The sequence below is a fragment of the Convolutriloba macropyga genome, chromosome 7 (assembly GCF_964194025.1).
Source record: "Convolutriloba macropyga chromosome 7, txConMacr16.3, whole genome shotgun sequence".
Lineage (NCBI taxonomy): Eukaryota > Metazoa > Xenacoelomorpha > Acoela > Convolutidae > Convolutriloba > Convolutriloba macropyga.
The window spans coordinates 43,492,100-43,505,060 of NC_134474.1; the positions used below are offsets into that span (position 1 = coordinate 43,492,100).

At 35.5% G+C, this 12,961-nt stretch overlaps 2 protein-coding genes across 3 annotated transcripts in view; both read left to right on the forward strand.

The window, feature by feature from the left end:
• LOC142342888 (V-type proton ATPase subunit F-like) overlaps positions 1 to 5,843 on the forward strand; it is a 245,543-nt gene extending 239,700 nt beyond the window's left edge. The window contains exon 3 of the mRNA XM_075394536.1: positions 5,462 to 5,843. Coding sequence (XP_075250651.1) covers positions 5,462 to 5,617 — 156 coding nt within the window. The 3' untranslated portion in view covers positions 5,618 to 5,843. The remainder of the gene's footprint in view (positions 1 to 5,461) is intronic.
• LOC142342887 (uncharacterized) overlaps positions 1 to 12,961 on the forward strand; it is a 118,408-nt gene that overhangs the window by 87,512 nt on the left and 17,935 nt on the right. The gene's annotated exons all lie outside the window — the stretch shown is intronic.

Sequence of the window (12,961 nt, forward strand, 5' to 3'; positions counted from 1 at the left end):
CACCCCCCGCACTGATGCTAGCATCCATAGGCGCCAGCTGGCTACTACTGAAGCCAACCGCTCGCCAGTTGTTTAAAGCAATTCGCCCGACGTTAGTCGGTTATGTTTTGAGTGACTTGAATAAGTGACAATTATGACTTGAAATATTAATATGACTTGAAATATTAATTGCTCTCAAACGAAGTTTAGCAATTATATTAGTTCTGTGGTCTTTTGTATTCGATCTTTCGCTCGATCATTCCTTGTCACCCCTTTTCTTTTTGTCCTCAAAACGGTATAAACAGGTAAAGCCCGGATGGCATTAAGTTAGAGCCTTACGGTTTAATAGTCTCTTAAGTATCTAGGTATGCTGTTTGGCGAAGCAGTTCGGCGAGACATTGATTCATTATCTGAAGAGTGGTTCTTAGAGTTCCCTCCCCAATAAACCACCCCCGCGCCAAGCACCTAGCTACTGACGAAACCAACTGCATTTCGCTCGACGTTAGTCGAATTTGTTTGTGGTTATGATCAGCCAAAAAATTTTTGCTCTCCGTCACACATGAGTTGAACAGGTGCGACTAAATTTGTCGAAATTCTTATGCAAGCAATAGGGATTGTGTAATCGCTCTTAAACCAATTGTGAAACAATTATTTTAAACGTTTGTGTCTTTTTTAATGCAACGTGTTTACGTGAACGTTTTTGCGCTGTTGTTCAAGAAAATTTTGGGATTTCTGAAGTGACTTTTTTATGTTTTCATTTTTGAGTGATCTCGATTACTGTCACTCCAAAGTTTGCTAAAATAAAAGCGATTGTAAGATAGGAAATAACGAGGGCCTGATAGTCGAGTGGTGATCGCCTTCTGTGGAGAACTCCGGAAGTCGGGATTCAGAATCCCTCAGTGGTAGATTTTTTTTTGCATCCAGAAACAAAATTTTTTATTTAGGCTACAGCTCCTGAATTAAATTGCACCGCCTGTCGTTCGAGAGCAATTTTACTGACGTTAGTTGTGAGGGTTTTCTACAACACCTTTAAAACTTTTTCTAATTACTCTCAAACAAAGTTTGTAGCAATTATTAATAGCCGCCCTCATCTTCTGAGCCGGCTATTATAGCTTTTTCAACATTTTGCATGAAATCTTTGACTTCTCTAGGCTAGTTTCTCTCTTCTCTCATTCTGCTAAAAGTGATTTTGAACATCAGTTGCTCAGCAAAGCAATTCAAAATGAACAAAGTCAGTATAAAAAATTGAAGTCAGAAGTAGAAACGGGATAAACCCATAAAGCCCAATTTTAAATGCCCGCTATTTGAACGTTCCTATAAGTCTTAGTTACCGTCTCTAATGCTTATTGGTATTGATAGTAGCCCCTGTGACCTCTCTCTAAGAAACAGAAGTATGTTCAACTATGTTCAACAGAAGTATGTTCAAATGCCATCAAAATAAATCGGACTTAAAAATGTTTTTGTTATCTATTCTTTCAATCCCAATCATGCTTATTGGAATCAACGGCGGCTATTTTCCGGCAATCTGCCGGGTATGTTATTTGTTGAATTTTTATGCGATTTTTGCTGTTGATCGGTTTTGGTCTGACCCTCTGAACTTTTGTTTTAAAAAAGGCATAAAAAGGTACTGTCCTGAGGGCATTAAATTGTTGAGCGTAGGTTCTTGATTCAACAAATAGCACCACTGCTTCTCTTTCGTCCCAGTCGGGTCCTATGATTCGACCAAATAGCGTAATTTGTTCATCGACTGTCATCTCCAACTTTTCCTTGGAGTTCAGCCCTTTAGGAGAAATCTTCTTAGAGTATCTTTGAAAAAACATTTAACTGAGCGTTCATCAAGTTTGAATGAAACCCAAATACTAGTTTCAAATTTTGCTTGATCTTATTGAGTACAGAACGCTCTACTGAAATATTGGTCTAAATTGGCTCAGACATCGCTTTAAAACTTTGGACCAAACTTTAAAATCAAAAATAGCGCCATCATATTACTGTTAATGTCAAAGATAAGATGAATGTTTTTGTTTTTACTAAGTTGAATCGGAAATGAATTTAATATTCTTTTCCATCAAGTTGTTTTTGTAATTAGTCAAAGGGACCTCCAGATGGTTTTCTGGGTTCGTTTTCATTGAATATCTGCCATGCTCACTCTTTTTCCATTACAGAGCTTTTGAAACGGGATAAACAGATAAAGCTTGGCGGCCATTAAGTTGCAATAGAGGACCTCAGCTGGGTGTGCTAGCATTTCAGGTGCTTAATGTGCTAAAACTGTAAGACCTAAATTCAAGACGAAAAGTTCAGTTTTCGCTGTTTTTTTGGCCCTGAATGCCGAGTTTTTCTTGTTCGGTCAATTTTTATTTTTGTTTGCCTGGTTAATTTTAAGGTCGATTATAGTTTATATAGCTATTATGTTATGCGAAATGGCTTTTAGGTTTTTTGAAACAGGGATACTGGGTAGTCTTTTGAGACAGCGAAGTGGTTTTGAAGATATTAATATCTTGAATTTTGGTTAAAATAATATCTTGAAGATTGTTAATGTTTGCAATTGTTTTCAAAATTTCGGAGTAATTTGTGTCCTTTTCTGAGTTCAACGATCATTACTGACCAACGAAACTTACCGATGGGTCTTGCAGTTGGGTTACTTGACAGAGCTCCATTGACAGGAAATGGTTTTGAACTTTTTTGACGGTGAAACCTTTTAAGTTCTGCCTTTTTCGGTTTTTTCTCATGATTTATTTACTAACAAGGCTAGAAAACTAGTTGTTGCAGAGTCGAATCCCATCATGGAAAATGTTCCTAGCTCTCTCTCTCTCTCTGTATCGGTTAGGGTTTCTGTCCTTCTCTTATTCATGTTTTATCTCTCTCTCTCTATCTCTCTCTCTCTCTCTCTCTCTCTTTGTTGATGGCGTAATTCAGCTGCTGTTATGTGGCGTAATTTCATCATTTATCATCCTCATTAACGCAGAGTTATAGTAGAAAAGTTTTTTATCATAAATGGTCTCACAAGCATTTTTACGAAATAATTGTTAATTGCTCTCAAAAGCACTTTGTAGCAAATATATTAATCCTGTTTGTCTTTCATGCAATTTTTTGCTTGACCGATTTTTCGTCTGACCCATTTGACTTTTCGTCTTCAGAAGAGGCAGCGCCCAGTGGGCAATAAGTTATCTTAGAGCCTTTCAGCCCACTAGTCTCCAAGTATGCGATTCACAGAAATTGTTTTGGAGAATTATCCTCATGGTGTGAAGGGCGGTTCTTAGAAATTGATCCCACACCCCCACCGCCGCCCCCACGTCAGTTCCCCATATCCACTTTTGCGCCGCCGCTGCGGTAACCCCGGCTGCGCTCACCTTACGCACCTTCAATTAAGCTAAAGATAGCCTCACTAAACCAGCCGGTCGTTTGAGAGCAATTCGCCCGACGATACTTGGTTATGTTTCATTAATATTCGCTGTTTTCAAACATTTTGTTCTTTCATTTTTTTTAGTTTAAGGGGCAATGAAACTTTTGGCTTCTGGTAATTATTTGGTAATTATTGGATATCAGCATCGCAGAAGCTATTTAAATAGTTTATGCTACCATTTTCTGCACTTTTTAAATTTTTTTTGTTTGGATCGGTTTGGCTCGTACAAAACCCGTTTTAATTTTAGCCTGCAGGTTTACAAATTTGTAGTTGTTGGCAAGAAACTGCTGGTTTTGATGAAATTAGTGTCTTTGAACGTAAATGAAGTATCAATTGATTTCAATTTTTAAGTAATTTTTTTAACTGCCATTTTCAGTAGGTGTTTAGTGAAAACTGCCATTTAGTCAGTAGCCTATCTTGCTGTCGAGTTCTCAAATCATTTTTTTTCTGCGAAACGCAATTTTCTGCGGACATTTGGACTAATAATATCAAGAGATTTTATTTAAAATCAGATTTTGCAAAGATTTTCAAAGGTTCTCATTTAATTCTTTGGATTGCAATTCAGGACTTTTCCTGCTATGTATTTTTTAACCTAGTCAAACTAAAATTTGTTTCGTTTACCTCATTTTCAGGCTTTTTCGACATATTGCACGAAAGCTTTTGGAGTTGTCTAGGCTAGTTTCATTCTTCGGTCATTCTTCTCAAAGTGCTTTTAAACAGCAGTTTCTCAGCAAAGCAATCTGAAATGAACTGAGTTATGGAAAACGAGATCAAAATTAGAATTGGGAAAAACCCATATAGCCCAATTTTAGATGCCCGCAACTTAAACTTTGTTCTTGTAATTCTTAGTTACTTGTAATTCATCTAGTGCTTATTCTATGAAAAAGGATTATGTACAACTGCGAAATGACATTAATATAGTTCTTACTTTAAGAATGCTTTTTTACAAAAATCATTTTTCATTTTGTCTGTTTTTCAACCCCAACAGGGGTTATGGGAGTCAACGGTGGCAATTTTGTGTTCTTTTTATTCAATTTTTTGCTTCATCGATTTTTGTCTGACCGCTTGCTTTTTTGTTCTAAAAAACGGGACAAACCGGTGAGGCCTAGAGATCAGCTCTGTCAGCTCTTTATTGGCCTCAAATTTTACAGTACACCGAGATGATGTGATAAATTCATGTGAAAAACAATGCTGGGAATTTTTGACCTCTCAAATCCCCGTTACCAGCCCCAACTCACTGGGATATATATAGCAAGGGACCACGAAATCATTATGTACTGTTGTCCAGAAACTGATTGATCAATGAAGCAAACATTTACATCCAAATAACAACGCCAATGTTGTCGGTTAATCTATGGGTACGCTTCGAGGCACATTTTAAAACTTAGCAAAGGGTTAATCGAACAAGGACACAAAAAAGTGTCCCCCAAGAGGTGAATTTGCAATTTGTTCAGTCAAATTTAAATCCATTTTTATTTTTGTTCAATTCTTGCTTCTAGACTGATAGCGAAAGGAAGTGAGTATTTGTACTAACGTTTTTATTTAAAATTTTGTACTAAAATTTGTAACAAGCCAAAAGCTTCAATAGGTTTTCTGAGAGTCGAACAAATAGCGTAACTGTTTCTCCACTGACGCCTCAAGAGTCGCAGTCGGTTCCTGAGGTCCGACCAAACAGCTTAATTGTTTTTCGACCTTAACGGCGTCTATCGCGGAGGAACTGAGCTTTTGGCCCAGAGAAACGGAACAGACTAGTAAAGCCCAAGTGCATAAAGTTTCTTTCAGCTTTCTTAGAGCTTAACTAGTCTCTTTGTGTAGAATTCAACGAAACTACTGAGAGGACATAAATGCATGCTATGAAGGGCAGTTTTGTTGGCGGTTTTGGTTTCTTTGTTAACGTTGGTTAAAATTGCTCTCCCACGCGACATGCCGTTTATAAGTAATCTACGATTTTTGTCGGCTATAATTATAAAAACGTTGAAATAAGGCTGAACTGACAAAATATTTTGCGCAGAACGAAGGATGAAGATGTCAAATTAACTGTGATTTTCAAGTTTAACCATGCGATCGAAAGATTTTTTGTAGGACGTAGCTGAAGAGATCCGACATCTGCTGGATGCGAATGACAGACAGACCCCGGCTGTCGTCGAGATACCGTCGAAAGACAAACCATATGATCCATCAAGTGACAGCATCCTACAACGGGCCATGAAGATGTTCTCCGCGGATGAACTGAGATAGAACCACTATACCTCAAAGTTTGCCACGGCATAGATTTATAAATATACCTGTAGTCATGATTATTGAGACTTCTTTATTATCAGCATGTCATAGTACAGCCTGATTTTTTCTGCTGAGTACAGTATTTATCTGTTTATTTTGAAAATCCCATTAGTTTAATATGTAAATTATGGTTTTACAAAATAGAAATTGATTGATCTCATTGAAAAAATTATTTGAAATTGAACTTACTTTTATTCAGCATATTTAAAGTGTCTGAACGATTTTAGTCCATATCGTCCAGTCCTCCCAACCCTATCGCCCCATCTCTCGATCCCCCATTCCGCTCACTCCTACTAATGCCTCCTGATGCTGGCATTCCTAGGTCGCAGCTGGCAACTACCTAAGCCAACCACCCATCGGTTGTTTGAGGGTACAGAATATTTTGAGAGGGCGCTAAACACGCGTGGTAGTTTAACCAAGTCGATCGCGATTGCAGCATTTGTATTTATTACACCTTTTTGACTATTAGAGGAAATTCGCCCACCGCAATCCTCCATGTATCAACGTTTATGGAACTTCCTAATCTTATTCCAGAACCGCTGATCAGCTATTGACGTCCTTCTAGTATTAATCTGGCGCTAACAAACAGTTGATAAATGAATATTACCACACCGTTGTTAACGCCATTACGACGTTACCAAATTACGATGCGAAGCTGTTTTTTTTGTATAAATCCTGGAGGACAACAGCTACCATTTGGTAATGATTTTAAATAACTCCCCTTGACATTACAAGTTGCAATACTTTCCCCCACTGTTTTGGTTGTTTTGAATGTGTTTGGCGGTATTAACAATCAAACTAACCAAATGGGAACATTTGGCAAAATTTTCAGCCAATTTAAATTTTTTAATTCGTTTTTTTTCTGAGGAATTACCGGAGGTCTAAATTTTTGTGAACTTAGCCTCAATTCCTTTGTTTTGTACACAATTTTCTCTGGAATTTTGCAAAATTGTTAACAAAAATCCCATTGGTTTTAAGTTTCAAGATAAAAGAGAGTCGCTGAATTGTTTGAAAAAAAATTTTGGCTAAGTTTTTGAAAATTAAATGTTTTTTTTCATGAAGAATGGAACCATATCCGCTTATTTAGCCCATTTTTCATAATTTAACTGTACCCACATAAAAACTGCTGACACAATCTTCGTTTACTCAGATGGGGCTGTTTATTTTCTGGTTCCTGAAAAACTGTTCTGGAACAAACATTTTTTTGTTCTTTCGCTATTTTAAATCGATATTTATCAATTTATAATTGAAGCATTTATTTTTGATATAGTTAGATTTTCCTTTGCCAAAACATCTATTACTCAATTTTGTTTTTTTTACAGCTGCGCAGCAATAGCAACGCTAGCTTCAATCTCATCATTGATTTGCAAAGAAAAAAGTATTCGGATTGTACTTTCGGTCTGTCCTTTTAAAAAATATATATATTTTCATTCTCTCCACCCCAATTACATGAGTGTTTTCATTTCGCGTTGATGTTCAATTGAGGCCCATTGAATATATTTTCTCTGATTAAATCTCAGTTTTTGTGGGTCCAAATAAAAGTTTTCATCGTAAAACGTAATGCATTCCAGCCTTTGGTGGTTTTTTGGTCTTATGACTTAGTCTGCTAAATCAAAGGTCTAATTTGGTCTATTAGAGAAACTTTTTAATGCTTTCAGTGGATACCTAAGGTTTTTTGCTATTATAGCACGATAAGTATCGCAATTTGATTAATTTTTGACATGATTTTTGCCACCTGATAACGGAGTATCAGCAAAGAGTAGGCCGAATTTTCTTGCAAGTGAGTTAGAATGTAGTCTTCAATGCTGTTCTATTACAGAAAAACGGTTTTTTGGCTTTGGTACTACGAGTTTTCATAATTTTAAAGGTTTTAGACATTTTTCAAGGTCGATTTTTTTGCTGTCATGTCCGTCCGATTAGCACATTTTTGACATTTGAACTACAAATCATTTATCACATCAATGGCTTCCAAAGAAGGTTCAACTGATCATATTTAATAATCTTCTGGCAAAACTTAGTTGACTTTCTGTTTTTGCCTGTATTTATTTTTGTAATCGTATGACGTTCTGGAAGTTGACAGGCCTCAATGGCTTCGTATGGAGGAATAAATGGAGCCGTTTATTGATTTTAGTTTATAGCTAATGGTTTTCACGTTTTTGAAATAAATTGTTTTCAAGAAGTATAAACGTGTTTCAACTGTGCCCATTATTCTCTACTTGTTAATTATTCTCAATTAAGACAGGTCCCATATCTTTTCTCGTGAAGGGCAATTCTTTTTGTTTTATTTAGTTTTTATCTGATGCTATTTTCACTTTGTCATTAAGTTTTGGTCTTAAGAGTTTTGGTCCTAATTGATTATTGTTTTTAATAGCCGCCCTCATCTCAGCCGGCTATTATAGCGCTCCTATTTTTTACAATTCAAAGAATTTGAATTGTATTGGGGCGCTGTCTTTTTTTTTTAAGATCTGTTCACACATTTTCATGATTTTTGAAGTCAAATTGGAGTAGTGATTTTGGTCACGCCGAAACAGGAAGTGGAGCGAAAAAGCGAGTGGTTTTGCGGCGTGAAATTTTTTCGCCCTAAATTTAAAGTAGAGTGAGAGAACGGTGTTTGAACAAAAATTCGCTTTCTCACTAGTGGTTTTTTGTTCACATGCGGCAATTTCACTTTGATTTTTACAGTTTTTTCGATTTTTTGGATCGGATTTTTTCCGAAATGGTTTTCCCAATCCATTCATAGTCCGTTCTTGGTCTAGTTTTCTGTTTAGTCAATGAAAATTCTTTGAATTGTGTGTCAGGACTTGTCCTGCTATGTTTTTTTACTTCGTCGAATAAAAAATGTTTCGCTTTACCTCATTTTGCCGCTTTTTCAACATTTTGCGTGATATCTTTTTGACTTCTCAAGGCTAGTTTCTCTCTTCTCTCATTCTGCTAAAAGTGATTTTGAACATCAGTTGCTCAGCAAAGCAATTCAAAATGAACAGAGTCAGTATAAAAAATTGAAATCAGAAGTAGAAACGGGATAAACCCATAAAGCCCAATTTTAGATGCCCGCTATTTAAACGTCGTTCCTATAAGTCTTAGTTTCCATCTGTAATGCTTATTGGTATTGATAGTAGCCCCTGTAGCCTCTCTCTAAGAAACAGAAGTACGTTATGGTCAACTACGAAATGACATCAAAATAAATCGGACTTAAAAAATGTTTTTGTACAAAAATCTTTTTCAATATCTTCTATTCTTTCAATCCCAATCATGCTTATTGGAATCAACGGCGGCTATTTTCCGGCAATCTGCCGGGTATGTTTTTAATTTTTTTTGTTTTGTGTTATTTTTTAGTTGCCTTAATGACAGGTATCATGCCCTCTAATGAGGTATTTTCCTTTTTAGTGTTTTGAGCTCAATTTATTTTCGCACAATATATGATTTTTTGACATTTCTCTCTTCCTTATTTGACAGACAATTAGTCAATAACGTGGTTGAGCAGGGTCGGAACATTATGGGCAAACGAAGATTAGCGAACTTCCTTGATCGTTCTTAAATTTATTTTTTTAATGGTACTGATCGCAAGTTTATTTTGAGATAGTACGCAAATTATGATTAAGTATCGGTATGTGATGGCATGCGTCTAACTGGCGATTGTGTATATATCTGTGACTCACGGCCATTAGGATATCCAATTGAATAGAGCTGTTAATGTTACGGTACGTTGTTTTAGCAGCTGGCGAATTCAACAACTACATGACATAGAGTAGCATTAATTTCATGCTTCATTTTGCGCCGTTTAGCAAATATACTTACCAATGCGTTAAGAGAAATAACTCAGAATTAATTTGTGGTAAGCTTCAAGATTTGAGAATGTTTTAAAGCTAAATTAGCCTTATCACAGACAGACCATTTGAAGATCAGATTTCTTAAATGGTAGCAGCAGATTTAAAGCCTTTGAATTAGAAATGGCGAAAATATCTAACACTTCAACATGAAATATATAACGAAGTGCAATTTTGATGTGTTCTGAGTATTGTGATAGAAGGGTTAGCAGATAGATTTATCTTTTTGTGGCAAACAGAAATCTTACAAGACAAAAAAGTAAACCGAGGCAACGGTTTCAAAATTTCCATAATATTATTTCATTCTTTTTCTGAGAAAAAACTATATTGTGGAAACCTTCCCAGGTTTCTGCTCTTTTGCCTTCTAAAGCAATAGCCTTGAGCAAAATGAGGAGGAACGGTAATGGGCGTACGCACAAAAAGCGTCAACCCCTTGGTTTCTTTACTACAAACACATTTCCAGATAATTGTCTACTTTCAATTAGACTTAAATTATTGTTTATTGTTCACTAATCTTAAAATACCTTTTTGACATTTGTTAGTTAAATGATATAATCGATAACTGAAATAATAGTTTGATATAAGACAGACTATCTGGTGAAAAAGGGGTTGTAAATCAGTACGGAATGTCAGAACATTAAACTGGTAAAAAAAAGCAGAGTCCAATTGTATGAGGTAAACCAGCTGACATTACATTAGGAGAAACCTTAAATCAGCTGGAAAAGAGACCGAGCTTGCACTGATGTAATATGCTTGTTAAATTTGTTTGCAGTAAAATTTTCAAGTAATTACGAATTAAATGTAAAGCTCAACATAACGTGATCCTGATTTCACCAGAGGTAACAAGTTCTTTTAGAACATGGGTTTCCATAGAGATGATACTGGACTACTTTCTATTAAAAAAAAAGCAGGCAAAAGTTTTGCTTTAGCGACCAGAATTTAAAATTTAACTGCAATGCAAGGGCAGTGCTGACAGCCTTGCTCGTTTCGCGCATAAGTTTTGGCGAGTTGTTGATTTGATGCAAAGGCCAAATTATCCTTTTGAAGTTTTGAAGACATTAAATATTGTAGAGGCTTTGATTAGCGCAACAGATGTTCTAAAAATTGCGCACCACTTGGTGGCTGCTGCCATTGATTATGACTTCACTTGAAACAAAAAAAATTTGATGTGCTTCTCTTTTGGCCGAAAGCTAAAAAGATTCTTTTCAAATTATGGAAATAGGCGGCAAGGTGATTCGTCTTTTAATCATGTCCTATTGAAGTTAAAAATTAATAGAGCAGAATTTTGATAATAAATCTCAAAATGTTTTTCCTTAATTTTTTCCCTGCGTTCACTTCGAGCTTCAGGTAATATTCTTCGCAAAAATAAAATTAGAATTTTTGTGAAAAAACATGTACGTTTTTTTAAAAAACATTGAATTCCCATTATATTATTAACAGCAAACAACTAAATGAGCAGTGTGGGTCAAAGTATAAATGAAATAAACTAAATATATTACGGTTTAAATTGAAACAGTTGTACTATAAAAACTTAAAATTTTTCCATGATGCCTTGTCGTACGACGCATTATTCGAGTTTTGCTTATATAAATGAAAGAAAAACATTTTCAGATGCTTCTTTAGAGCTATTGGTCTTGCATCCATTTCAATTATATTTTTAAAAAACTCACGTTAAGAAATTTATTATGAAGGGTTGAGCCGATATTCAGGATAGAGTTTTCTAGTGCAGATGAGTTTTTTTTGTGATTGAAGCAGTATTTTTTGGTTCGCTGGCTGCAGCGTAGATTTGATGTTGGTAAGTGTAGTTTTTTTTAAATTGGAAGCTGGTTACTGGTAAATTTCATAAAATGATTTAGTACTTTGTATTCCACGAAAAATTTTATTGGCAGAATTTGATGTTTTAGTTTCAGATCAGAAGAACTGTCGTTTGTTTTGCGATTGAAGCACGTCTTTACAGCCCAGCTCAATTGTTTCTCCAAAGTAATAAAGCAGTTGTTTTTTGAGCTGGCCAGTAAAAGGCTTGAGTAGTGTAAATTACTTATCACTAAGGCGTTCAGAAGTAGTAGTCTTGTCTGCTCAGGGAGTGGGCGTTATATACGTTTCAATGTTTTTAACCCTGTAGCCATTTTGTGTAATACGTGTTTTAGTTCTTCTTGAAAATTTAATCTGCAATCAAGATATATTCCGAGGTATTTTACGCAATTGACGTTTGGTATTTTGTAATTACCAATTAACAGATTGTTTCTTTTCGTTTCTTCTAGTTTTGATTTTTTTGAGAATGTAATAAATTCAGTTTTTGAGTGATTGAGCATTAGACGTTGTTTTTCGTAATATTCAGATATATTTCTTAAGGATTGTTTAAGATTATATGTTGCTAATTTTAAGTCCGTATTGTATGTATCGCATTAATGAACAGGTTAAAAAGAAGGGGACCTAAAATTGTTCCCTGTGGGACACCTTGAAATAACCCAATCCAATCGGATTCCACATGATTCACTATGGTTTTTTGTAGCCTGTGTGATAGATAACGTTCTATTAGGTTTAATGCAGTTTTGGAAAATCCTAATTCATGCAGTTTATGAAGAAGGATTATGTTATTTATCGAATCGAAAGCTTTAGGCAGATCTAGTTGAGCTGCAGTGATAAAATTATTAATATTTATGTAGTACCTTATACTTTCAGTACAGTAAACGAGGGCGTCAATCGTTGAGACTTTGTTACGGAAACCAAATTGAGTATTGGAAAGCAGCCCAAACTTCTCAAGATATTCTAAAGCTTGCTCACGAGGCAAACGCTCAAAACTTTTGCGAGTGAGCTTGTAATTGCTATTGGTCTGTAGTTCTCAGGCAAAGATTTTTCTCCTTTTTTAAAAATTGGAGTAGAAATAGCCTATTTAAGATCTTCAGGAAATTTTTCTTTAGCTAAAAATTGGTTGAAAAGCAATTTAATTGGATCAGCTAAAAAGAGAAACCAATCTTTGTGAGCCCATGATGAGATATCTGAAGGACCTGATGGCTTGTTTGAGTCAGTAAGACTTCTTTTTTTGGTTACGAATCTAAAATCGAAACTGTTTTTGGATGTTCTATGGTTGGTGGAAAAAAAGTTGCAAGCGCTTCCAATGTAATCACCTAATTTAGCAAATTTATAATTGAGCAATTGGGCCATTTTGTAGTTATCAGTAATAACATCATCAAAACAGTTTTTGAGGTAGAAGATATTTTGGGAGAACTTAGTAGAGTTTCTTGAGTCGTTCATAATATTCCATTTTGTCTTTTTCGAATCTGCTTTTTTAAAGATGCTCTTTATGAAATCATTGCTCTCTAGTTTAATTTTGGATTTTCCAGTCCGTATGAAGACTGTTTTTAGAGTGGCGTGATAGCGGATGACCTCAGTCAAAATTTTCTTAAAGATACGATACATGTCTTCAGCGTCAGATGCCGTGTAAAGAACATCCCAATCAATTTGTTTCAGGTCT